Genomic DNA, 24,364 nt, shown 5'->3' with positions numbered 1-24,364 from the left:
TCAAACAATCGATGCATCTGCTATTGATGTTGGGCCTATCGCGCCCAACAATGAGCCATCTTTACCAGCGCCCGAGCCTCAAGATACCCCTGAAGTTAACACCTTGTCGATGCGCTCAACAAACGATGACCCCAAAGATTCAAAGGAGGTTTCATTCCCAGCTTCCACTGCCACCGACTCCACTGCAATACCATCATCCAAGTTCAGCACTGCAAGCACGAGAAAGAAGCGACGATCACTCTTCGCCAAATTGAGAGAGTTTTTCTCTCACAAGGAGAAGACGAAGAAGTAGATTCTTTTACCGCACGTTGAGAGCTTTTCACACTTCCCCGCGCTTTCACAGCCTCATTTCTTTCAACATCATGCGACCTGTTCGCTTTCACTAATGAGAATTCTGTGGGATTTATGTGGCTGTTGTACATAGTAATGGCGTTATATATGCATTTCTAACGTGATGCTGTCTTAATTTCAGGAGATAATATCCACAACAATACCTGGCAAAGTGTTGAGAACCTTTATGGCTATGAGGGTCGAGCACCTACCTGCGCTTATCGTCTCGCCTCCCCGTCGAACGAGAATTCTTCCCATGTCTTTGTTCACAGAGAATGGCTCCAATGGAATAGGGCGAGCGCTGAGTGCAGGGCCTGATAGGGTCCCGGCACGCAAGGTGATCTCCACCTCAGCAGATGTACCCTTGGTCAGTACCCTTGAGTGCAAGATCAGACATAATCTCCAACAAGACAAAAAAGGCACGAAGCGCACCGAGGGTTCTTCTTCGTCACTACCCCAGAAGCTCTGTCCAAAGTAGCTATCAACTTGGATATCGTGGCAGGTACATCTCGTGAGTGGTGGAACAGCTCGATCTAACCTAGGGTTATGAGATACAATAAAGAGGGTTTAGATGACGTACTGATGCACCAGTAGTGATTGGGAGCTGGATATCGAATACTATGATTCGAGCTATGAAGACTGTAGCCAATGGCACGATATCTGATGGCGGGCAAAGAACGCTTCCGATGCTCAGATGGATAGGGTCGATGGAAGTCAGGTACAGAGTTGCATTGGTTCCGGCTGCTGCCCAAGGCACGCTCTGTTCCTCAACATCGATAACTGAACATCGGTCAACATCCGCACAACAGCCCCAGCAAGTATAGGAACCCACGTCGAATGATTGCAGATTCATCTCCCGGAAGTACCCGAAGGCGTTCTCCAACTTGCACAACGCCACCGCATATACGACCAGTTACGCCCGTTCCTGAATTTTGTCCCTTGAAGACATTGGATATTGGCAATCTGAATGGGGAGGCAATTTCGCGAGTGGGGGGCTCCAGTTTATCTGGATGTGATTGAGCATATCAATGCAGGTATAGTGCAAAATGGCTCACCAAGCAAGTCAACCAGCGTAGGGCCTTTGTACCATTTAGACAGTGCCGAAGCATCGACGTCCGTACAGTTGACAAGGTTGACGCCGAACATGGCACTTACTGGGACAAAGCTCGTTTTCGAAGAGAGAAACCCAGACTGCACAAGGAAGGCACGTAATAACCCACATATTTCTTCAAATCGACTCGGATCCCAATTGACCTGCAACCATGTCAGCGATGATAAAAGACGTAGAGTTGCGAGACTTTAAACCAACCTGGTCCAATTTGTTGACTGCCACAATAACTTGAGATACACCGAGGCTCCGAACTAGCAGCAGATGTTCACGAGTCTGACCACCACGGTCGAAACCTGCCTCGAACTCCCCAGTGATAGCATCGACTACAAGTAACGCACAATCGGCTTGCGCGGCTCCAGAAATCATGTTTGGGATGAAGTCCTTATGTCCAGGGGCATCTAGAATGGTGACCTGTCGTTGAGGAGTTGACAAAGATTGTAAAGCAATGTCCATTGTAATTCCTCTGCCGATTAGTCGGTACGTGCAGGTGAAATAACAGAGAAATGCAGACCTCTCTCGTTCTTCGACGGTCCCATCCAACTCCCATGCCCAACTGAAACTACTCTTCCCAGCTTTACTGCTGCCTCTCTCATTAGCAACACGGGTCTTTTCATCAACTCTCCCCAGCTCATAGAGCAGACGACCCATAAGCGTCGACTTTCCAGCATCGACATGTCCTGTCACTCAGCGTCAACAAAATTTTACTTGAAAATGCCAGCGAGACTTAGTACCAATCACGACCAAGCTAACAGCTTTTTTGTCACCTCCTTTCCCTTCAAGGACTTTCCGAACTTCCTGCAACAGCTTTCCACGCTCCAGTGCTATTTTCGGAGGAGATTCATCGATTGGCTCTTCTTTCTTTGGCAGCAAATTCAACGCGGCCATGTCGAATAGTCGAGCATCCAAGCCCCCTGTATCCCGAGGAGTCGTCGCTCCCGACTTCTTCGCACCCATACCAGCCTTCTTTGGGGCCCTACTCGGTGTATTCACAGGAGACATCGCTTGAGAAACCGGCGTGGTATAGCCAGACGTAGAAGGTGTCTTCGCTACTTTCTTCTGCGCTGCTTTCTCCGCCTTCTCGCGTTCCTTCGCGGCTGAAGTGACAATCAGCAAAAAAGTTCCATTAGAGCCCATAACCTAGTCTACAACAAACAAACAAGTCCTCCAGAAAAACGAACGAATAAAATAAAAATGCGAGTAGAGAGATACAAGAAAGGAATGGCGGGTGGAGCTGGGAACAAAGCTTTGTTCACCGTCTGTGGGCAAGAGAAGTCCCCCGACGCGCGTTGAATACGATATCATCAGGGCTCGGAACGTCAAATGCAAATCCCAAGTGCATCTTCATCCCCGGCGGTGCAGCCCTAGGGCGAGACGACTTGTGTCGTTGGGACTGTGAGAGACCGAGGCTGGAGTGGCTCTGTGAATGGGAAGCCTCGTACACCTTCACAAGATGCGGCACCTCCCTTCCATACTTGCGAGCTGAATGCGTGTCATTGTCTTCGGGAGATGGGGGTGTTAGAGGATCATCTAGAAGTAAAGAAGCGAATGCCGAGGGAGACGCACGAGGGTTAGTTGGCTTTGGTATGAATAGAGGAGACGGTATGATGACGCGGGAATCGGTATCATCGTCGGGTGGCGTAGGCTGCGGTTTTTCATTCGCTTTCTTGACCTTCTTTGCCAATTTAGATTGCTTGGGCTCTGCAGGCATCTGGACTAACGATGCAGGCTGTTGAGCCTGCGGCCTGGACAGACTTTGGAGTGACTGATAGGATGTGGTTATAGCAGTAGTAGCTGTAGCTCCATTTGCGATTGGCGTGAAATATTGTGTGTGAGGTTTAGGAAGCTCCTTTGGAGGCGAACTAGGCGGGGACTTCGGAAGCTTCGGCATGAGACTAGTATTGGCGCTGGCTTTCGCCTGGGCAAGCGCTGCTAGTTTAGACTGAGGGCGAACCTTCGCTTCAACCTCTTGGCGCACGATGGGCAAGTTTGGAGTGACGTCAGCTCGAGGTGGCGAATGTGGCACCGTTGGTTTGACAATAGCAATTGACGATGCTTTAGACGCCGCGCTCAACTCGCTCTTTGGAGCAAGTCTCACAGCTCTTTCACGATCGTGAGCTTCTAGCTCCAGAGCTGTCTGGATAGCCTGTTTGACATGCCCAGACATGGAAGAAGGGGTGGTAGACGGAGCCTTTATAGAAGGAAGTGTCTTCTCTGTAGGTGGGGGTTTTATAGTAGTTGCAAATGATAATCGGCTTTCAGCGGTAGGTCGTAAGGCGGGGTAAGTAAGCACTGAAGTCGTCTCCAAATCCGATGAGCGAGAACTCCTCGTACTTGCACGAGAACTCGCAAGCATGGATAATTTCGAGGGTTTAATGCTGGCTGGAGGCTTCGGAGGGAGCGGTTTTTCGCTCGCTTTGGACTGGAAATCGGAAATCTCGGGAAGAGTATCCATGGGTGGTACAGGGACAACTGATGATTTTGCACGCGATGTTGCGCGCTCTGTTGGAAGTGGAAGCGGCTCTGTGCGTACATCAGATTGTGATACTGATGTAGCAAGTGATGGCGCGGCTTCGTAGTTCGAAAGACGTCGTACTGCAGAAGGCGATGGAGATGGAGGGATGGAATTTGGGTCCATCGCGGTCTCAGGATATTCCGCGGCTACGGTACTGCGTTCGCGAGCATCTGTCCTGGCTTCAGTCACATCAATCGAATCCTTGCTGATACTACGCACCAATAACTTCTCCGTACGATGTTGTGGTATCAGTGATCGTTGATGCACGTGGGTTATTCAAAGCTACAAGTTGTTGCTGTGAAGGCCAGTGACGAGAGGGTTCAGTCCTCTCGGTAATCTCCGTAATGGTGCTGAGTCTCGAGCCGCGTGACATGACACCCAATGGTATATCATCCGAATCGACCTCATCCGGATATTCCTCGGGATAGTAGGCCTCATGTTGGCCCTGCTGTGCTAATACTATGAGAGGAACTCGTGGTCGGTCCAAGTCGCCATCATAATATTCGTAGCCTGTTGGTCCAGCCACGTATTGTGGTTCATCATGGACCCCCTCGCCTCCTGGTGATAGTATATCACCACTGTCCGGTAGTACTGAAACACATTTAGCTCCTGACTGTACGAAGGCTGACGCAGGGATTGTGGGGACGACATGCACCTTCCTGTTCCTCGTCTCGTCTACGGCGTAGTCGATTCCATAAACGGGATCCAAAACGGGGGGTAACGACAACATGGTAGAAGAGCGAATGCAAGACTATTTACAAATGAGAGATCACGTTGGAACTTACCTTTGCGAGTTTTGGCTGACGCTCTCCGGTCTTGCTCCTCTGTCAAGAGTACGTCAGTTGAAAGACACGAGGACAAGAAGGATGTGTTACGCACCATACAGATACGATAAACTGCCCTCTACACTAAAGTACTGGTCCCATAGGGTTTCCTTGATGAAGTCATCGTCGAGGCCTGAGGCTGCCTCATCTCCAATGAGCTCTCTGATTTGTTCAAGACAGAACGCCATTTGAGCTGCATTAGGCTCTCAGCGTGCGTCACAAGCACAGATATCGGGCCACTCGCCATGCTGCTCGGGAGTGAGTTCATCCCCTCCATCGGACAATGCATCATCATCCAATTCATCTAGTCGCACAATCAATCTCAAATCAAACTGCCATCAGGATGATTCGTGCATACCATGAATGTTCATATTTCGTACAAGCCTATGTCTGGACATGTTAAAGATTACAGATGGAGATACAAAGATATGTACAAAGATTTGGGAAGGATATCGAATGAGAAATAGTTCAATGCCTAATTACCGCAACTGCAAACTCGCCGAGTGACCAAGCAAGCACAAATAAATCACCTCTATTACCGTCACATACAATCGATACTTCAAGTTTGCTTTACTAGAACGCGTTTTGAAAAACCAAAATCATGCTTTCCTCTGCTCGTCATGCTTTTGCTCGTGCGCCGCGTCGCGTAAGTTGATAGGCCTTTAAGAATGGTTTTGTGCTGACGATATTTTCCAAGGCTTTCTCTACAACTTCGACGCGTGCATACGACGTCTCCAAGCTCATCCTTATCGGACGACTAGGCAAAGACCCTGAAGTTCGTACCACTAAGAGTGACAAGGAATACGCGTCGTAAGTTTTCTTTGCCTTTCCCGAGACGTCCCTCTGAGTTTATTTTCAGCTATAACGTTGCAACTACCAACTACCCCCCTCCACCTCCTAATCCCGATGGCAGTGAGCGGACCTGGTTTTTCGTGCATTATTATCACCTGAAGTCTTGCTTTAGGCCGTCAAGAGGCTGGAACGACGTGGCATCATATCATTTGCTTCAATCCTGGTCAGACTAACTACTTGCGCACTCTCCAGAAAGGGGCCCAAGTATACGTTGAGGCGAACTTTGAACTTCGTGACCCAGACCCAAGCGCAGACCCATCTTCGGCGCAGGCCCAAAGACAGATATTCCTTAGACATGGTATACTGCTTTGCTCTTACTTCAACCTTTGCGTAACTGACTCTTATTTGTAGAAACCATACGGGTTATCAGGCAGGCCCCCTCGCACAGCGAGACCCAGGAGTAGTGCATGTCATTTTATGACCATCACAGCTACCCGTCTTATTGGTATAATTATTACACGCCACCGCTCACCCCACTCGATAATCTATGTTACATTTATTGGTATCTCATTCGTCATGGTGGTCAAATGGTGACTCGGACCGCCTTCTTATACCAAGTGCGTTGTGTGACGGATCTGTGAGCCATGCCTTTACTCGCTAATGAACTGGCGAACCTCGACTCGCTGATATGAGCTTACCGTGCTCTCCCGGATTGGTACAGACGGGAGAGGCGCATGCATTTCTGTCCCAAGAGCAGATGAGGCTGACATTCGTGCACCTTCTGACTTGTTGATTTTGTGAAGATAGTCCCGTACAGTTGTTACCACAAGCTAATAATTGGTGTGTGAATGTTGGATCGAGTGAGTTTTGGAAGAGGACATACGTGGTGGTCTTCTTGGCTTGAACCTGAGTAGCAAGCAACAACAGCAATAGGACAACAATGGGCATTCTGTACAGCCTCAATCAGTTCTTGAAATTCATAAACGAATAAGACATAGACTGACATCCAACCAGATCGGGAACGCTGAGCGGAAACAAAATTGAGCTTGTCGTTTCCAGAAGTGTATAGCGAAAGTTATTCACCTCCCCCGTGAATAATATAGTCCCCTTGGATTCCCAGCTGTTGTGCTGACTTGCCCATGGCGCTCATGCTTTTCTCGACATAATAACTCGAATGGCCAGTCTGCCTCACGACTTCAACCATGCCTTCCACACTTGTCCAACTATTCAAACTAACATCCCCAACACCGGCTGGGTGACCAAGGTCGCCCACGGTACACGCAAATAATGTATGACCCGCGATAGTTTGTATAGAGATGACGAGGCCTTTGCCTTTTGAATGTCGAGAGGACGCACGGAAGCGTTTGCGTAGAGACAAACCAAGCGTGACCGCGTCAGATGCTGAGAATGATGGAAAACGATAATTGCCCTCCTCGGTGAGTGCTTGAGAAGCAAGTTCAGCGTCTGAGGGTATCATTGCGTGGAAGGAGGTAAACATGAGAGTGAAAAATATACAACAAAGTGTCAAGGAGAACAATGAGGCGGAGTGCCCCACGGACCTTGGGAGTAGAGATGATTCTATACCAGATGGAGGCAATTACATGCAAGAAAATAGAACTCGAACATGCTCAGACAATTCAGGTCAAGGGATATATAAATCAACGTATATTCAATCCTGCTGGCATATAGACGGCTAGTATACCATAAAAGCAAGCTTGCAATGAGTCTTCGACAGAGGATAGAGACTGTTGCAGTTCGACCGTCATCAACTTCAGTCACTGTGGACTGGGTTTGAAGGCGTCTGCCATCGTTCCTTTCCCGGTGATCGTCCAGGACGCCACGTGAAACCTGTGAATAGCCGGAGTCAACAACTTGAACAAGACCACTCTACATGCATGGAGTTCTTCAACGACGTGGGTGGAGATCCGCTCAAGCCCTCCTTGTTTGAATTAGTCGCTCAAGAGCAGCTCCGTGACTTGCTTCAACCTGCTCTAAAGTATGTACTGGCAGTAAGTCCTCGCAATCTGCCACAGAACCACACCACTCATCCTTGCCAGGTGTTCGCTCAACGTTACCCCCGTTATCTTATTCGTATTGTCAACCGCCATGAAGAGTTTTACGCCTTCATCATGCTTTTCGTTGAACGCCATTATCTCCGCAAACACAGTGAGTATAGTGGTCTGGCAAGTTGACATAGTGAACTCAAGTACGATTACTAGATGCATCATTTTCTGAGAATTTTTACGGTCTGAAGAGACGCAGAAAACCTTGGATAGCGACCGAACGAGCAACAGCTGCTGTTGGTGGAATACCAGCCGGTGAGAAGCTCAGAAGTCGCGAGATCTGGCGGTCGTTATTTCTCCTGGTAAGGATCCTCGGTGACGACCAGACAACCCCTCATCATGTGAATCTAGATTGCTGTACCTTATCTGCGAGCGAAAGGGCAGGACTACTACGAGTCACTCGGTGGAGGCATTGATTATGATATCCTGGAGGATGGAGGTAGCGAAAGACATATACGAGAACTCACAGATGAGGTGAGCAGTACTATTTCACGATAGCGCAATCCTTAACGGGTATTTCCAGAGCATCGGAGGCGTTTTACGCAGAAAGTTCAAAACGATATACCCGTGGTTCAATACCGGATTTGAAGTATGGCTTCTCGCCCATAATGTAGCCTATTTATTCGATCGTACGCCATTCTACCGCCCGTGGCTAGCTTGGATAGGAGTTGATCTTAGAAGACTTAATATGGATGACTTCGTGAGCTTAGCATTCCAGTCATTCGCATTGCACTCACACCATCTGGGCAGCTCGCACACAAAGCGAACCAAAATGCTATATCCCCAACAAAGAGCGGATTTTTAGCTGTAGTTCGACGGCTCCTGCTGCGATCACCTCAATTATTACTCGACTCCCTGAGGCTTCTCTTGCCTACAGCCATCTTCTTTATCAAATTCCTGGAATGGTGGTACTCCCCGGGCTCCCCTGCACGGTCATTATCCATATCCCCTCTCGGACCAGCTATCCCTCCACCTCAGATCCTCCCACCGCACCCTGCAGGGATCACTATCGACAGCACGAAATACGGACACTGCCCACTCTGCAAAGACCCTATTCACAATGCCACAGCATTGCCGTCTGGTTACGTATTCTGCTACCGCTGCGCACACGACCACGTTGAACAACACGGTAATTGCCCAATAACGCTCCTCCCCGCGAAGGCGTGGCAGCTCAGGAAGGTCTTGGTATAGTCGGCGCTCGCTACCTGAGTCATGGTATTTGCATCGGTACATCGTATCCGCTAATTTTATGACTTTTCCTGTTTTCAGTAAGTAGTTCACCAAGAATCATACGAAGAACGTTCCTACGACGTTCTTGGTCACTGGGCCTTGGGGCGCGTGCGATTTCCGCTTAGATTCCCATGCGTTGCAACTCGTTGCCCCAGCGTTGCCCACTCGCCCTGAGTCATTAAAATGTATGTCTAGATACTGATGATTACCGATACTTTATCCTACTGTCGCCCCTAATAAGTCTGCATATAGTGCATGATGTAGTCTTGAAGGCGGGGCTTCCAAGATTCCATTTTGCACTATATTCGACTAGGTTTGGCCACACTACTGCGTATGGACATCAAATCAAAGTACATTCAACAAATACGCACATGGAAATGTAGAACGGATACATGCAGTAAGCGACGTGAGCTAGACCTCTACTTCGTAGTCAGCAAATAGAATTGTGAATATTGTTATCAAGTTGAAAGATTTGGAGAGATATAATCGAAAAAGTACTTGGAAACTCGGACTCGATGGTGATTGACCAATCTCGTTCAGTAGGATGCGATACTTATCCAATTACTGAACAAGATCGAGTCGGCAAATCCAAGTTGCTGAGGTCCTTTGGCCCGTGAACAAGTACATCGCTATTTGTACTGGACTTGCGAATATGCGGCCGGTATGGGCCTGTAGAAATAGATTCCCAACAGAAGAAATAGCAGCATGGAGGCATACTTCTTCTGTCACAATGAGAAGTAGGGTTCAATGACACAGCGGGCAATGCAGGAACGACTCGTTCCCGCATTATCTACCTCTATTCGAATGACATCCTCGTAGTCCTCATCTGTGCTCTCTTGCTCCGCAACTTTTCGCGAGTTTCTTCCCATGAATCACAGGAAATATCTGTCCTTTTCGAGGAATTTGCAAAGTATCTGGGTTGTGAACTATCATCAAGATAGTTTGCACCCATAAACTCGACGAGCGTTTGTAACTCTTCGCAACCCCAGGTGAGGGTGTCGTTACGCCACTGGGGAGGTACTGAACTATGATTGACGCCAATGCCACTAGGACTCGGGAGCGAATATTTCAAACCGGCGAGAGCTTGTGTCGCTTTGGGAGGCAACATTGGCAGAATTCGGTACATCGTCATAGTTCGCATCATGTTGGGAATGAGCTGCTCGATTTATGCAGGCAGCAGGGGTTGCTCGTGGCAACATCCCATGCGGGGAAATAACGTGCTTGCGATGAGAGTTTGATGAACGCCAGCAAGTTTGGCCTTCTCTCAGAAATGGAGATCGAAGAAAGGGGATACTCGTTGGATTTCATTGATAATTTCGCGTGTATGGCCCTGTAGCCACCGGCGCGGTCATCGCTCGTTGATTCTCATGTCAAGCTTAGATACTATCTCCCCTAGAGAGACCATCGACGAATGATTATGATTGTTCCTGAAAGAGGAATCACAAACGGCAAGAACTCACTCAATTGGTAAGGGATTATTCCTAGCAGTTGAGCAGTGAAAGCAGAATTGCTAGAAGAATAGTCTGGCTAAGTTAAATAATTTCAAACTGGACAAGAACCCAACAGCGAGAGTGAGAAGGAAATGCTTGAATGTGATAAAGACAAGATAGTGATGAGGGATAAGGCCATACTAGTAAGCATGCCTGTCGCCCAAGTTCAGTTTATAGGGGAGGGAGTAGGGACTCAGAGGGACTCGGCTTAGTTCCGTATCATCTGGGCCAATCTCGAGATAGAGTTATCGTCAATGGTTTGTTTCCATTGGACTATCAGATAACTAACACAGCGCAACCTGTGAAAGAATAATGTAGAAATGTACCTGCCCGAATGATTATTCTGATGAAAGAATCGGCGGCTTACACCCCGTCCTGGAAAACTCCCTGATTTGCAGGTAGACGCGACTAGAAAACGTGCACCCAAGGGCCGCATACCGTTTACCATGTAACACAACTTCCCTAGTCTCCCCTAACGAGACTTATGGAAGGGCGGTCGTTCAAGGTCCAAGCAGTAAAGTGACTTCCTACCGAATGTAAACAGAATCAGTAGCCTTCCCTATGATACTCACATTGCAGCGCGCGCAATTCTCTGCCTGATTTCTCAATTGCATTTTTCAAGGTACCAACTGGTAGCCCATTCATCAACATACCGAAGAGGGCGAGCAGTTTGGGAGAAAAGCGGATTTGGAGATACTGGGGCCAAGCGACGAGTACCGCTTTTCGCAATTCTAACTCTTCTCAGGGCTGTGTAGGGCAGACGACAGACAGTGTCTGTCGCATATATTCATAACAAATGAGTTGGACTGGGCGCTGCAAGGGACCCGCGGAGAAACTTCCCATCAGTGCATGATTCAAGTTGTTTCCAATACGTTTCCAGCGCGAAAGAGGCATGACACCGCAAGTTATTCTTGATTGCGTTTTAGGTTTTGGAAAATGCGGAGTGCGTGCGCTTTAGATTCTCTGGGTAGAGAAATTCCGGGCTGCTTCAACAGGAATCGACACGCCTTCCTGAGCTAGGAGTTTTGCGTTTAAATTATAGAACTTACAAGGAACGACTGTTGCATTTTTGTGACCTTTTGTCACTTGTGACATGCTGATATTCTGTGACAAACCATAAGCCCCTAAAGGACCTGCTGTAATTTGTGCGCGCTATACCAGTAAGTAGATCGTTCGCCTTTCATATACCATATTATTTATTGAACATTCAAATGCCCTCGGACTCGGACTCCGATTATGTAGATGTCGTGCGAGTGCCAGGGGAGCGACTTCCAGTGAACGGAAACATGGATTTTGACCATCCTTCAACATTCAATCACAGGAGTGTCCCACAATTGGATGCAGCATTTTCTTTCACAGGCACTAGATACGTCATTTTCAACAACGAGCGTCCTGGCCCCATTGCTGGGCCAAGAAATATTCTCGATGACTGCGTCGAACAAGAATTGATTTGTAGACACCATTCTTCAGTTTCAGACGACTATCCTTATACTTATTTCTTCTGTCGCGAAGAAGCTGCCCTCATCCAGCTTGGCTCGTCGCCCGCAGGAGATTTTTTGATTGAATCTCCGGAGAGCACTGACAAGTGCTGGCCGACTCTTCCTTGGAGATATTCCTATCGAGCAGACGCTGTGTTGCGGATTCCAGACAACGAATCTAAGGCGTACTTTTTCCTCGGAACACTCCATACATGCACTTCTTGATACTTGCTCTGTAACCGGGGTGCCGTAATTGTTCATGATTGGGCTGCCCTTCGCAAAGTTGGCCTTGACAATCCTATCGAGGCTATTTTACCTCATCCTGATGATTGGGATAAGGCTTATTTCTTCGTGAAGGAATATTATTTCATTCTCAATGTTAGGGGTGGTCCAGCGAAAAGCCTTCTCGTGGATCGTCGATCAATTCTTGACACTCACACTCCTCGATTCCGGCCTCTACTTGCAGTGAGTACATAATAGATCCGCTTCTAGGCTCGCCTAGCTGAAGCTTAAACATGTCTTCAGTCAGTCATTAGAGGGAATCAAACATGTCGATTCTCGCAACCGATTCTGAGTACGATTTTCGGCTCGATTCTTTGACCTGAATCGACGTCAACTTTGAACACCCCCGATTCTACTCGCAACTTCGCCTCTGAATCATGCACGATTCTCGCTCATAGCACCTGCTTTGTCAGTGATCTCAGTCAGCATCTGAAAAGTAAGTTCTTCAGTCCATCTGTAGTTGGGCATTGTCGGATACTAATAGTAACAGAACAATAGGCCATGCACTATGATCTTCCCGACCCTTTGATCCTCTCTTGCCTGTTTTGGTGGGCTGCTTCTTAGCTTTCGCATCAGCGGGTTATAACAGCAGTAGGCCCTTTGAGTCATAGTGTAGGGGACAGTGTATTTCTTTGTGATATGTTTTGAATGGATATTTCGCAATTTTAATTCGCATGGAAATTACAAAATTGGACATGGCAACACGATGTTGATGAATCGATGATGAAACGAATCGTTGAAGCGGCTCTGGAGCCGCTTCAACGATTCTTGTCGATTCTCGATTCTACCCGATTCTGTCATCTAAAAATCGACAACAGAATCGACAACAGAATCGGTGTGAGAATCGACATGTTTGATTCCCTCTATTGTAACCTATTCAAGTCTTCGTTGGGTCGGAGTTTCGCACCTCCAAACGTTTTGTCAATCTGATTCTTATAACACAACGGTGTATTCTCAACATTAAGAATAATCCAAAACCCACTGGCGTCTGGACAAAGTACCTGCATGTACGAGCTTAAACCACCGTGCTTATAGGTTGTGGGTGTTTGCCTAATACTAAGCAATGAGTCGCGGATGTCTCTAGACTTAAAACATTGGGTGTAAGGATCGTGGCGTTCTTGGCTCTGGTACCTTCCGCCGGCAGAGCCTCGGAACAATTGAAATCATTAATGTTGGCAAGATATTGCGGCGCGAGCCTCATCCAGCCTTGTACCAATCCTGAGCACCAATGGATTGGTGTGAGCGTCAGGGCCGTAGCCTGAGAGACTCGGAGATAGTGTTGTTGGCAAAACCGGTTTTGCCGGTTTTTGGCAGAACTCACGCGAAAGGGGGGTGGCAGAACCTGGCAGAACTCCAGGGTATCCGAGACTCGCAGAGATGTAATTTAGATCTATGATTATAAAATTTGAATCCAAGAGAACATGAAAACCGACGTCCTTAAAGTAAGATGGTGCAAACTGGAGGGCGACCCCTTCAAGTTGCATCACTGATTGACGAAAATTTCGAGTGCCTGGAACGAGTTGACAACAACTTGAATCGCTACTACTGGAAATGCAAACATTGTGGTGACACTAATAACTCATCAGGTGCTCGAATCCAGGGTCATGACAACAACCTACCGAACCATCTTTGAGTTATCAGGCGCTGCACCAATGTAACTACTCCTCTGCGCCAAGCAGCGCGCCTGTTTGTTAACCTTCCAATCAATTCCGAAATCCACCCACTCAAGGTCTTGTCTGTGACAATCCTCTCAATTGTAGGGCATGCAGGCGAAGTAGAGCGCACATTCTCTGATCTCGGCACAACACAATCAGCGCGACGGTGTAATCTCTCAGTTGACACATTTGAAACACTCGGCAAAATTCGTGCAAACGTTCGACACCACAGCGCCATGAAAGCCGCGGAGGCTGGGAAGCCCACCTGCCGTCGACATGCTCACATGCACACTCATGAAGAGGTTGGCATTGCTGTCGAGACTGCACAGGATCTTGAAGCATCCTTCGCGTGGGCACCTCCACTCTCGACTGAACCTCGCGATGCAGATGACTTAGCTTGCTGGTCTAGAGAGTATCTCGCCTGATGATATTGCTGCTGAATTTTCAGCTCTCGAGGAGTTGAAAAGGACTGAAGAAGTTCACAATGTTAACGAAGTTGAAGTGCTCGAGGGAAATGCTTTTGATTTTGACGAGTTGGATCGCGTCGAACGAGGAATAATACCACAGGTTATTCTAGATGAGGTTGAGGTGGTTAATCACAATGGCGAGAGTGGCGGATGGGACGAGGCAACATTGATGTCATCGTTAGGAATGTCGTATACATAGTCTACAAGCGCCTAGAGTTTTGCCAGTTTTGCCGGTTATAACCGGCAGAACTAAATCGAATTAGTTCTGCCCCCCACACTACTCGGAGATCAACAAAAACATGTGAATAGATAGTACTTATGTATCATAATCATATTCCGAACCGCCATCTAGTACACAAGTAATACGTCACAATTAAAAGACTCTGCGTGAATCGCGCGAAAGCCTATCAAGAGAACTGCCAAACAAAATTATCGATATCGTATTGGCCCTTGGCGACATATATTTATCTGGGCACTTTGACTCTACAACATTTAACGCACGTGCATGAAATTCAGGGAGTTGAGGTTAGCTCTTCCGAAACCCTTCTTGGGACAACCACTGGCATCATGGTCTGACCAGCTACCACCTTGTTGCAGTCCCCGTTCTCGAGTTTGAACAATAAACGACCATTAGTATGAAGGTCAGGCTCCCCATACAACTTTTTTGCCGATCTGAGCTTTTACCGACGCTGCGATCTACAGTTCGGCAAACAAATCCAGGCAGAACAGGTCCCTGGATGGTCTGCATACTATCTGGACTACAAATTTCTCAAGAAGATCATTTCGTCCCTTACTGCTAATCGACCTGCGTCCGAAGCTGCTGCATTAGCCCTTGGTGTCCGCCCAGCCGATATCTTAAAACCTATTTCACAGAATAGAACCCCAGCAATCCGAGTCCCAGTATCAGCCCAACCAGATACAAATCTTGTCGAGCCGATAACGCAAGATGAGCCGGAGGAACCACCTATATTGTCTGCTCTTCAACAGGACGACGATCGTGGTTCTGACTTCCAGGCGCACAAAGCCGCTTTCTTCTTCAAGTTAGAGCGTGAACTGGAGAAGGTGTGTCTGTTACCAAAGTGTCTATTACATGAGGCTTAATGCCATCGGGTCATCCAAGATCAATACATTCTACCTGCAGAAAGAAGCAGAGCTGAAGCTCCGGTTGGAGACCCTGCTCTCCAAGAGGCGTGCCGCAGCAATGCGCGGGCTCCCTGATACGTCCGAGGAAACGACTGTGAACCATGTCGAGTGGAGTGCTGTCGAGGAGGGCTTCCGTCTCCTTGAAAGAGATCTTGGAAAACTCCAGGTACTTCAATGATCACACGAGTTATGTGTAACCCGAACTAACTCCTTTCAGCAATTTATCGAAATGAACGCAACAGGATTCAGGAAGATTTTGAAGAAATGGGATAAGAGGTCACGGTCAACAACGAAGGAGCTCTACCTCACCAGGCAGGTTGAGGTCCAACCAGTGTTCAATAGGCAGGCGAGTGACGTAATCGCTTGGTTTGAAGTGTCCTGATGTATTTTGACAGCTCATATCAGAGCTGTCTGATACCGTAGCATCCTGCCTCCTGGATATCACGAACCTATCTGTTAGCTTGAAGGTTGAAGGTCCGGCTGCCCATGATGTCGTGAGCTTCATCGAGAAAAATATGTACGCAGGACCGTTCCGCGATTTTGAACATGATCTACGAAGAGCCGTGGAGAACTCGGATGAAGCCTCTATCAAGGATCTTGTTCACCACTCGGATCTTCTTGGTATACAGAATGGAGGTAGAATCAATGTCACCCGCGTGCTGTGGAGGGTTATCGTCGATGCACCACCTGAGTTAGCGGATCTAGTACTCGCTAGCATCACGGTCCCGTTCGACTTCGACTTCGTTGACGATATTAATGGACGAACGTGCATCCACGAAGCAGCTGCCGCGGGGGCTCTTCGCCTCGTCAATATGTGCTTGGAGAAGTCATCACAGCCAGAGAAGCTTGATGTTTATGGTCGGTCTGCCATACATTATGCGGCGATGCATGGGTATGCGCATGTCTGCAAGCGGCTTTTGGAAGCTTCCCTACCTCCACACGTTCTCGATGTAGACAATTGCAGCCCTCTGGTCTATGCCACCTTGCGGGGAAGTCCGGAATGTGTACAAGTGCTGTTGTGCGACCAGTGCATCTCGCCATCATTCACTGCGCCGAACGACAATCTAATTCCTTTGGCTTTGGCCAGTGAGAATGGACATTTGGAAATCGTGTCTCTTCTTCTGAAAAGAGGGGCACGTTGCATGCCAAATAGCAATGGCGAATATCCTATACATCTTGCCGCACGGGACGGTCATGCTGAGGTTGTCAAGCTTCTTCTGGGCCATGGAGGTTGCGATACTCCAGACAGGTACCACGAGTGGACGCCCCTCTTTCACGCCGCGCGCCAGGGTCGCGCATCTTGCCTTCGAATTCTTCTGGAGGCTGGTGTTCGGATGGACTTGACTGATGAAATAGGACATCAGGCGGTTCATTATGCGGCCTGGTATGGACATCGAGAATCTGTAGAAATCCTCATCGAAGCTGCGGCCAAGGTACCCCACGCCACGGAAATCGTTAGTCTCGGCCCCAAGTCTTCCCTAGATAAGGCAGAAATGCAAGTGGATTCCGAGTTTGATCAGATTCCTTCGTTATCACTTCCTCCCCCGATCATGCCGCATCGCGTATACGGGCATAATTATCTGGACAGGAACTATCTCGTCGAAGTTACCGTCAATAATAACCTTTTCCAAGGCGCGGGTGTAACACTCCATCCTCGTCTGACCAGCTCTATCATTGCGCCCAATTTGTCACTTCCATCTTCAAAGCCCCTGAAAATGGTAATTACCGCTGGTCCTGGCGTCAATGCTGCTCCGTACAGTATTCTATTACCTCAAATGGAAGATTGCGATGTGTTTGTCTTCCAATCCCCGTCGTTGAAAGGGTTGAGCTTGGAGTTTTCGATATACCCCAGTTTCGGAACCAAAACGATTGGGCGTGCGATTGCTCATCCATCAGTTTTCCAAGGCCTTGATGGCGTATCAGATGTAACGCTTCCCATCCTTGACACTCGTCTTCATAGTATCGGAGAAGTAGGGTTAACTTAGCCATCACCATACCAGACGCTCAGTTGACCATCCATTTCAGGTTACTGTCTCAATCAATATCATAACACCATTTCAAGGTGTTACGTTGGAAGTGGGCGGAGCGGTGGAAACCTACTGGAAATCAATGGCAATACCCAGAGGCACACCTTCCAATTCGCAGACATCACTGCCGTGGCAGCAATCTCCCAACTCACTGGATTCAACATATACGTCACCCTCCATACATTCCAATGCCCCCTCCCCGTTGCACACATTAACCTTATCATCATTGATCGGGAATCACGTGCATATCACCGTGCAAGTCACGCGCGACCTGCATTCTGTAATATTCGGCGACTATCTTCTACCTGAGACCTCTTTTGACCTTGGCGTTTCCGATGTCAATCTGGAACAGTTCCAGGCTTTGGCAAGTCGATTGGAGCGCGATAATAAGTCGCTTAAAACAGCAGTATCTGCGCAAGAATGGTCCAGAATGCTGTCACACAGTATGATTACTCTTGCGGATGTTATGCAGGTTTGGGCTTAATCTTGTGATGCTCGATCGTCTCTTTGAAGTAATTTGCTTTGCAGGTACTTCCTACGCAACTCGGCCTTACGTTAGAGTTGGCTCTGCCTGCCAAGCGTCGAGACCGTGGTTCCATCAGATGCCAAGTGGACCTGAATGAAGCTGTTGATAGCGTGCTGCGCACAATTCGGCAGACTTCTTCGGCTTTAGGTGGAGCGTTCGCTCGTCGCCGAATTGCATTCACTTCATTTTCGCCACAAGTCTGTGTAGCACTGAATTGGAAACAACCAAATTGTCAGTGCTTCCCCGACTCATATTATGGAGCCAGATCTTATCTTATTGTATGACCAGATCCGGTGTTTTTTTCATCTCAATGCGGCCAAATTGACCAGGGGCATCGAGCGTCGACGAGATACCGTGCTGATGATATAAGTCCCGGATGTCATTATTGGTCATCTAGCGTAGCTGCTGGCGTCGACTTTGCAAAGCGAAATAACCTTTTGGGTGTTTTCTTCGATCCGAAATTATTGGTGAGATACCAACCACGTGGCGCCATAACTTCTCTCACCCCCTGATGTAATTCAAGTTGCAGGTCCCTTCACTGATTCAAGGAATCAGGGACGCTGGCCTTGTAGTTGGCTTCTGCGACAGTCCACTGGCCATCGCTGAGCCACTGGAAGGTAAAAATGTGGACGCATACATTCGTGATGGCATCGTAGTATACATGGACCATTCTACGAGCGATCAGTTTTGATGCACAGCTATGTCTAAGGTACATTAACAGCTCCACATGTGTAAGTAAAATCATGAGTGTTGTTTGAAATTGCAGTCTATGAAGTATGCAAAATAGTTCATCTGGAAAAATGAATGGGTGAGAGCGAAGGGAAGAACATCTGCCGCTTTAAACGGATGCTTTATATAGTGTGGCGTATGAACCACCCTTTTTCAATAGATCATTATGACTGCCGAACTCAGTTATTGACTGCACATGAAGGGCGTTAGGCCGTGAGACTCCCCACGCGGTGATTGACTTACCCCGTTTTCCATCATTGCAATTTTATCCGCCCGACGGGCAGTTGACAAACGATGAGTGATGAATATCACTGTTTTGATTCTTTCGCCTTGGGGGGAGCGAGAAACCTTGTCGATAGTGTCAAAAATTTTGTTCTGAGCACAACCGTCCAATGATGATGTCTACCTCGGAAATGAGATGTAATCAGTGTGGCAGGTATGTAACACACTCACAGGTTCATCGAACAGTAAAAGATCAACTTCCGGCCGATCTGCGCGCATGAATGCCCGAGAAATGGCTATTCTCTGCCACTGATAATATACTTAGTTCAAGATCCTATGCCTGTATGGCAATAGGCGAACTTACCTCACCACCAGACAAACCATGCTGCAACCGTGCGGACATACCATGACATGAACCTGACGCTGATGACCACGGCGTGAACTCAAAACCCGAGGCATCTAGCTTGGTTTTCATCCCGTTTGGTAATGCACCCACAAATCCATCTGAACCACCGAGACGCATGGCGTGCTCGATGGCCGTGGGTGACTGCAAATTTTGAACATAGCCCAATCCAACGTTTTCTCTGACGGTCGAGCTGTATTTAGAGAACCCCTGGAAGACGGTGGTGACATGACGGTGGTAATCGCTCGGAGTTAACCGACGGATGTCCACACCGTTGACAAGGAGATCACCTTGGTCGAAATCTATAATTCGCAGCAGCACTTTGGCAAGAGTGGACTTTCCTGGACATCTTCTAATGAGTATATGGACATGAATGAAATTTCTGGCGGAACTTGCCTGAACCATTGTACCCGACTATTGCAAGACTTTCACCGGCTTCTAGACTAAACGTAACGTCTTTCAGTGATGGCTCCTTGCTTCCTGGATATGTATATGATAGATGTCTGTCGCGGAAATAGAAGGTAAATGCACTTGAAAGGACAGATTGTTTTAAATACCTCGCTTCAATCTTCATGCCATTAGTTATACTAGGATACATTTCCGCGTCTTCGCTCAGAGGTGTCAGTCGAGGTTCAATGTTCATGGCGGCGCAAAAGGCACCCATGAAAAATATTCCTTGAAATGCCATGCGAACTGTATTGACCAGGTTTCCAACAGTATAAACCACCGACTGGATTGAGCTCCGATACAGTGCCAATGATCCCAGTGACGCAGATGAGGACTGAAACATCAGGAACATTGGAATCTACGAAAAATTGACACTTCCTGTTGACCGTCGAAAGAGTGGCAACTCACATTCTGAAGCGCGAACAGCAGATCGGATACATTTATCTGGTGTAGTATTTGTGACAATGAAGGTTGATTAAGTGGTGACAAATGCTCGTCATACATCATCGCCTTGCGAGCATTTGCCCAGGAATGCAGTATCCATGGTCCGAGCCCAAAGAGCAGGACTTCCGGTCGATGAGTGTCATTGTAGGCCAAATTTCGGAGCTTCTCCTGACGTTCCGCGGTACGAGCCTCCTTGCTTGTATAAGTCGAGTCGGGATGTGAAGAAGCGATTCCACAACGGGCCAAGAAAAGGGGGAATAGGGCGGAAAGAATAGATAGCAATAAAGCACCCATGTGTGTAGAGCCACCCGTTAAGGTCAACAACACCCAAAGATACGATGCAAGCTCGGATATCTGCGCTAGAATTTGAACAAAGTCGAACGGCGAAAGTAGCCCAAACCCGCCCATGCCGTTAAATGACCTAACGAATAGATCGGACTCTTGCAGACAGTCCCTCACGACGGGATCCGCGAGTGTCGGGATGTCGAGCCTCAGACGTTGTGCAATCTGCTGATATTCCACGAAAAAGCGCACCGAATCATGAACTACGGTTTCATTTGCAGAACTATTTTTAACTGTGAAAATGATTCCGCAGTCTGAAAATGTGAACGTACGCAAAGGAGTCGACCGCAGTTTCGACCGCTCTTCGGCATATTTCAGCGATCAGCAGCTTCAGTAGGCGTGACCAAGTGAAGCAACCAGACGAGATCAGATTTTGCAACTTTGGGACCAAGTTAGAGACACGAAAGAAACATGTAAGGTTCACCAACCTCATCAACAATCATTGCTTGTGAATAGCCCCTGAACGCAGGAAACATGCCCCGAACCACGTTTATGATCATCATGAGTGTGGTGCGAACCGGATGCAGACTCCAAAGGACTCTAAACAAGTCAAACACGCAACCACGAGTGATTGTGACGGCTAATCGGATGTTTTCCTCGTTGATGGGGCGATGTGCGCCGGGCATGAGGTATGATCCTCTACGGCGAGGTATGACACGAGAGGCTAGCCATGCCTTTTGGATGCAGCGGCATGACGTTAAAGGCATTTGCTTTTGGTTGGGGCGTACACGATTGTCATTGTTGAATTGTGAAGGGGAGCATAGGCCGCGAGGCTTCAACCCTCGACACATTCTCGGTGAATACGAACGGTGAGCCACGAAACCATTCCGGAAACAGCGTCCGGTTTATGAAGAGTCCCGGGTCACAGCCTTTCGGTGGTTCACGTCAAAGCTTTTTGTTCCGCTACAAACAGTATGTCGTCTTACTACTTTGATGAGATCCGAGGTGATATTTCACCAGCGGTGCAGGACGAGTTTGGCAGACCTGTCCCGGGACATAAAACTAGTGAGAAGACACATCTTGGGGTTTATGAAACTTTAGAACGATTTAGGAATGAAAGAGGGTGGCATAAATCATTGCGTGAGCATTCAGGAGGGCGAATAAGAATTCTTACACGACAATAAAGGAATGTGACAGAACGCGAGTGAGTGTCAGGAACATCCTGGAACTTCATCCCCAACCTACTTACTAGTAACGGCAACTTGGAGGAGTATGGGACGCCTCCGGTTGTGAAACGCGGGTTGCTTGAGCTATCAAGACATATATCCTTTCAAATAGCCGTTTTTGGGTGACAACGGAAGGGCCCCGGCTTCTCCGACACACCGCCCGAAAACCCGTGGCACTGCCAGTGATAGTACGACGAAGATAGTACGTCATGTACTAGACTCCAGAGTCTCCCGATGTCGGACGGTCACCGTATCAGAGGTAGGTTTGACCATTCATAAATTCATAGACCAAATACATAAATTGATGTGACTACGAGAGGCCGCTGGGATGTTACTCGAGATTAAAGAGTCTAGACATGCGGTCAACGGTAACTATAATGAATTTGCCAAGTATCCACTCATATGAAATCGAACACGTACGTCTTCGACTATTGATTCTTGGAAATGATTCTTCAATTTCTCATGCATAGGCAACGTGGCGAACTGAACGCGCCCAGCCCACTGTTACAACTCCCGCTCCAGTTTGCATGGACTGCAGCTACTACCATCATGATCATCTCTGGGGGAACCACAACGTCAGTTGTGCCACGTCTTGATATCACTATACGTGTTAATTTATCTCAGTAACAATCTCCTGGGCATCGCAAGACGCAATACACATCCACTAGCGTGATGTTATCAACTTATCATGCAGTGCTCTCAGGCCTGCTATATTGGTTGCGCGCCTGCACAAAGCAAGACTTATTGGTAGCGGTCTGATCAAAGGTACCCGACATGACAGTGTATTCGTTGCTTTTTCTTCTTTGACCAGCATCATATCCAGGTGATTTACTTTCTTTCTCTATCCTCTCTATGTTTGCTTGTCACTCTCTTACTGGCGTAGTACCTAGACAGGCCTGCCGATGCGATCTTTCGGGACCATTCGTTGATCTGCGACGACAATTTCTCGCACTGCAACCGTCCAGGAGCTTCCCACCTGTATGTCAATATAAAATTAGAAGGAACGACTATCTTTCTTCGTCTATCAAGGGCTCTAGGGAAGACTAACATAAAATCAACGTTTTACGGGCTTATATCGAGAACAAAAGCTCCCTTTCAAAAGTCCACGGCGGCCTGGTTTGCTGAAGTGCCATATTGGGTTTTATTTTCTCTGGACGCATCTCTGAAGAGTCGTAGGTGCCCTGCTACCCTTCCGAAGTATTTCGGCTGCCAAATGTTGACAAGAACAAGGCACGTGTATTACCTCACTTACAGCAGAAGTCAAGACCTCCACCACCGCTCGGTAAGGTATTTTCTCCCCGTATATAAGGTTACAGCTACTTTCATATCAAAAGACCAGATTTCATTGTTTCGTCTTACCACTAGTCTATTTACTTGTGGAGCTGGACAAACAACTGTTCAGGGCCCCGCCCTTTACGATACTGTTCGGGCGGAACAAGGGCGGAATACCCTTAGAATGGCGAGGGACTCGGGAGTCCGCTGCCAGTTCTGACAACGCCCCTGAGCTCAGCTCACGACTGTCGCACATTTTTTGTAGATTATAATCACAACAAGCTTTCACTGTACACAAACCACAGACCAAATACCTATTTCTCCGATGATTTACCGGACTACTTACACTCAAGGGACACTTGAGGGTGGCAGTCTACTGTGTAATGCTTAGTAAACCGGAAACATGCGCAAAACTTTCAAACGCAGCCCAACCTTATCCACCCAACCTCGGCTGGAACAAAACATTTAACAAATGCCAGCCAATAAAACTCGAGGGGATGAATAATGTTTAGGAAGAGATTAGAGGTTTCGGCACTGCACGTTTAGTTCACACTCCACCGGTGGCTGGCATCTGTTTACAGATGTTTTGTTCCAGCCGCTGCTGGAGAGGTTGTGGCCTGACCTCAGGCTCAGGCTGTAACCGAAAGTTTAAATCAACGGAGAAATATGTAGTGCTTAGTTATATTTGGCTGTCGGTTCTCTTACGCCATATCAAGGTATCGTAATAAGCGGGGCCCTTTTGTTTGTCCAGCTCTAGTGTCACTGGTAAGACAAATCCGGCCTATCGATATGAAAGTACCTGTAAACACTTTGCTATCGCGCGTTTGCTAACCCCCACTGTACCCTCAACCCTGCAGTCTTCCTCCGCCTACCACACCTAGCCTCCGATAATCAATTCGCGCCACGTGCCTGGCCTAACCGCAACCGCACCAAGCCCCTCACCAGTACCCCCCACACACGCCGAGTGTGACCTCCGGAGGTCCAACCTCCCACCACTTCCTGCTTTCGCTCAGTCACCAGGAAAATGTCGGAGTGTTTATTTAGCTTTTTTCTATTTAGTAGATCACATAAGATGGAAGGTGATTTAAGAAAAAGCAAGTAAAGCAAACACAACGTTATGGAGACATGAGAAATTTGTATTTCCGAACAAATTACCCAGGGGACATGTAGACTCCATGTTCTAAGCTTGTCCAACTTTGACGAAGCATCTCGAAACGGGCAATACGTCGAAGACATCATTGCTGTTCGCGAGTGCGAGAGGTGTCCTGTAGTAGTTGCGAGGAGAATATTCGTTGTTTTTTAATCTGGAAAGCCAGCTCGGGGGTGTGGCAGAGGATGGCGGCAGTAGCGGCACAGGCTCGTGTTTTAGAATACCTGGCGATGATGCCGAAAAGATACGAGCAGTACAA

The 24,364-nt window shown here is 47.9% G+C and overlaps 9 protein-coding genes across 9 annotated transcripts; 5 read left to right on the top strand and 4 right to left on the bottom strand.

The window, feature by feature from the left end:
* Positions 1–380: 380 nt before the first annotated feature.
* On the bottom strand, positions 381–2,171 carry DFJ58DRAFT_324370 (P-loop containing nucleoside triphosphate hydrolase protein). Its single transcript, XM_041379854.1, has 8 exons — positions 1,953–2,171; positions 1,640–1,904; positions 1,386–1,584; positions 1,163–1,336; positions 911–1,110; positions 763–863; positions 543–706; positions 381–494 (listed from the first exon to the last, which is right to left on the bottom strand). Exons 1-8 carry the CDS (start codon positions 2,087–2,089, stop codon positions 469–471), a joined length of 1,266 nt encoding a protein of 421 aa, XP_041250421.1. The 5' UTR covers positions 2,090–2,171; the 3' UTR covers positions 381–468.
* A 258-nt stretch (positions 2,172–2,429) lies between these two features.
* Positions 2,430–5,212, bottom strand: DFJ58DRAFT_324336 (uncharacterized protein). Its single transcript, XM_041379853.1, has 7 exons — positions 5,136–5,212; positions 5,022–5,081; positions 4,833–4,970; positions 4,739–4,777; positions 4,609–4,677; positions 4,173–4,544; positions 2,430–4,123 (listed from the first exon to the last, which is right to left on the bottom strand). Exons 1-7 carry the CDS (start codon positions 5,173–5,175, stop codon positions 2,691–2,693), a joined length of 2,151 nt encoding a protein of 716 aa, XP_041250420.1. The 5' UTR covers positions 5,176–5,212; the 3' UTR covers positions 2,430–2,690.
* An 84-nt stretch (positions 5,213–5,296) lies between these two features.
* On the top strand, positions 5,297–6,401 carry DFJ58DRAFT_324259 (uncharacterized protein). The gene is made up of 5 exons (XM_041379852.1): positions 5,297–5,423; positions 5,475–5,587; positions 5,637–5,689; positions 5,742–5,927; positions 5,981–6,401. The coding sequence occupies exons 1-5, from the start codon at positions 5,379–5,381 to the stop codon at positions 6,031–6,033; spliced, it is 450 nt and encodes a 149-aa protein (XP_041250419.1). The 5' UTR covers positions 5,297–5,378; the 3' UTR covers positions 6,034–6,401.
* DFJ58DRAFT_650488 (uncharacterized protein) lies at positions 6,220–7,067 on the bottom strand (the record flags this gene model as incomplete). The annotated part of the gene is made up of 4 exons (XM_041381583.1): positions 6,220–6,399; positions 6,453–6,518; positions 6,574–6,593; positions 6,653–7,067. The coding sequence occupies 4 exons, from the start codon at positions 7,065–7,067 to the stop codon at positions 6,220–6,222; spliced, it is 681 nt and encodes a 226-aa protein (XP_041250418.1).
* A 169-nt stretch (positions 7,068–7,236) lies between these two features.
* On the top strand, positions 7,237–9,117 carry DFJ58DRAFT_695627 (Pex12 amino terminal region-domain-containing protein). Its single transcript, XM_041383459.1, has 6 exons — positions 7,237–7,578; positions 7,627–7,735; positions 7,789–7,934; positions 7,984–8,106; positions 8,156–8,332; positions 8,383–9,117. Exons 1-6 carry the CDS (start codon positions 7,465–7,467, stop codon positions 8,821–8,823), a joined length of 1,110 nt encoding a protein of 369 aa, XP_041250417.1. The 5' UTR covers positions 7,237–7,464; the 3' UTR covers positions 8,824–9,117.
* A 4,424-nt stretch (positions 9,118–13,541) lies between these two features.
* On the top strand, positions 13,542–14,302 carry DFJ58DRAFT_758768 (uncharacterized protein). The gene is made up of 3 exons (XM_041388309.1): positions 13,542–13,698; positions 13,873–14,192; positions 14,251–14,302. The coding sequence occupies exons 1-2, from the start codon at positions 13,560–13,562 to the stop codon at positions 14,190–14,192; spliced, it is 459 nt and encodes a 152-aa protein (XP_041250416.1). The 5' UTR covers positions 13,542–13,559; the 3' UTR covers positions 14,251–14,302.
* A 252-nt stretch (positions 14,303–14,554) lies between these two features.
* Positions 14,555–18,874, top strand: DFJ58DRAFT_324189 (uncharacterized protein). The gene is made up of 9 exons (XM_041379851.1): positions 14,555–14,875; positions 14,937–15,296; positions 15,355–15,543; positions 15,595–15,723; positions 15,773–17,347; positions 17,403–17,876; positions 17,933–18,161; positions 18,219–18,397; positions 18,454–18,874. Exons 1-9 carry the CDS (start codon positions 14,870–14,872, stop codon positions 18,619–18,621), a joined length of 3,309 nt encoding a protein of 1,102 aa, XP_041250415.1. The 5' UTR covers positions 14,555–14,869; the 3' UTR covers positions 18,622–18,874.
* On the bottom strand, positions 18,769–21,308 carry DFJ58DRAFT_650914 (P-loop containing nucleoside triphosphate hydrolase protein; the record flags this gene model as incomplete). The annotated part of the gene is made up of 9 exons (XM_041381594.1): positions 18,769–18,849; positions 18,903–19,061; positions 19,113–19,190; positions 19,246–19,633; positions 19,677–19,787; positions 19,842–20,089; positions 20,140–20,740; positions 20,790–20,896; positions 20,946–21,308. 9 exons carry the CDS (start codon positions 21,306–21,308, stop codon positions 18,769–18,771), a joined length of 2,136 nt encoding a protein of 711 aa, XP_041250414.1.
* Positions 21,309–21,917: 609 nt separating this feature from the next.
* Positions 21,918–23,227, top strand: DFJ58DRAFT_836493 (uncharacterized protein; the record flags this gene model as incomplete). The annotated part of the gene is made up of 8 exons (XM_041392299.1): positions 21,918–21,942; positions 22,001–22,073; positions 22,154–22,258; positions 22,378–22,448; positions 22,574–22,661; positions 22,713–22,855; positions 22,882–22,965; positions 23,049–23,227. 8 exons carry the CDS (start codon positions 21,918–21,920, stop codon positions 23,225–23,227), a joined length of 768 nt encoding a protein of 255 aa, XP_041250413.1.
* Positions 23,228–24,364: the final 1,137 nt, after the last annotated feature.

This window comes from Suillus subalutaceus (assembly GCF_016647625.1).
Source record: "Suillus subalutaceus strain FC151 chromosome Unknown DFJ58scaffold_4, whole genome shotgun sequence".
NCBI lineage: Eukaryota > Fungi > Basidiomycota > Agaricomycetes > Boletales > Suillaceae > Suillus > Suillus subalutaceus.
This window is presented reverse-complemented; position numbering and strand designations above follow the sequence as displayed.

Coding starts and splice junctions, on each gene's coding strand:
- DFJ58DRAFT_695627 (XM_041383459.1), top strand. CDS start 7,465: ATGGAGTTCTTCAACGACGTGGGTGGAGATCCGCTCAAGCCCTCCTTG. Junction 7,579..7,626: donor CTCTAAAGTATGTACTGGCA/GTAAGTCCTCGC, acceptor CATCCTTGCCAG/GTGTTCGCTCAACGTTACCC. Junction 8,107..8,155: donor TACGAGAACTCACAGATGAG/GTGAGCAGTACT, acceptor GGGTATTTCCAG/AGCATCGGAGGCGTTTTACG.
- DFJ58DRAFT_324336 (XM_041379853.1), bottom strand. CDS start 5,175: ATGTCCAGACATAGGCTTGTACGAAATATGAACATTCATG. Junction 4,971..5,021: donor ACTCACTCCCGAGCAGCATG/GCGAGTGGCCCG, acceptor AGCCTAATGCAG/CTCAAATGGCGTTCTGTCTT. Junction 4,678..4,738: donor GTCAGCCAAAACTCGCAAAG/GTAAGTTCCAAC, acceptor TCTACCATGTTG/TCGTTACCCCCCGTTTTGGA.
- DFJ58DRAFT_324189 (XM_041379851.1), top strand. Junction 15,724..15,772: donor AACCAGTGTTCAATAGGCAG/GCGAGTGACGTA, acceptor GTATTTTGACAG/CTCATATCAGAGCTGTCTGA. Junction 18,162..18,218: donor GAATTGGAAACAACCAAATT/GTCAGTGCTTCC, acceptor TTGTATGACCAG/ATCCGGTGTTTTTTTCATCT.
- DFJ58DRAFT_324259 (XM_041379852.1), top strand. CDS start 5,379: ATGCTTTCCTCTGCTCGTCATGCTTTTGCTCGTGCGCCGCGTCGC. Junction 5,690..5,741: donor ACCTCCTAATCCCGATGGCA/GTGAGCGGACCT, acceptor GTCTTGCTTTAG/GCCGTCAAGAGGCTGGAACG. Junction 5,928..5,980: donor ACAGATATTCCTTAGACATG/GTATACTGCTTT, acceptor TCTTATTTGTAG/AAACCATACGGGTTATCAGG.
- DFJ58DRAFT_758768 (XM_041388309.1), top strand. CDS start 13,560: ATGGTGCAAACTGGAGGGCGACCCCTTCAAGTTGCATCACTGATTGAC. Junction 13,699..13,872: donor TGACACTAATAACTCATCAG/GTGCTCGAATCC, acceptor TCTCAATTGTAG/GGCATGCAGGCGAAGTAGAG.
- DFJ58DRAFT_324370 (XM_041379854.1), bottom strand. CDS start 2,089: ATGGGTCGTCTGCTCTATGAGCTGGGGAGAGTTGATGAAAAGACCCGT. Junction 1,337..1,385: donor TACGCTGGTTGACTTGCTTG/GTGAGCCATTTT, acceptor AATCACATCCAG/ATAAACTGGAGCCCCCCACT. Junction 495..542: donor AGGCGAGACGATAAGCGCAG/GTAGGTGCTCGA, acceptor ACACTTTGCCAG/GTATTGTTGTGGATATTATC.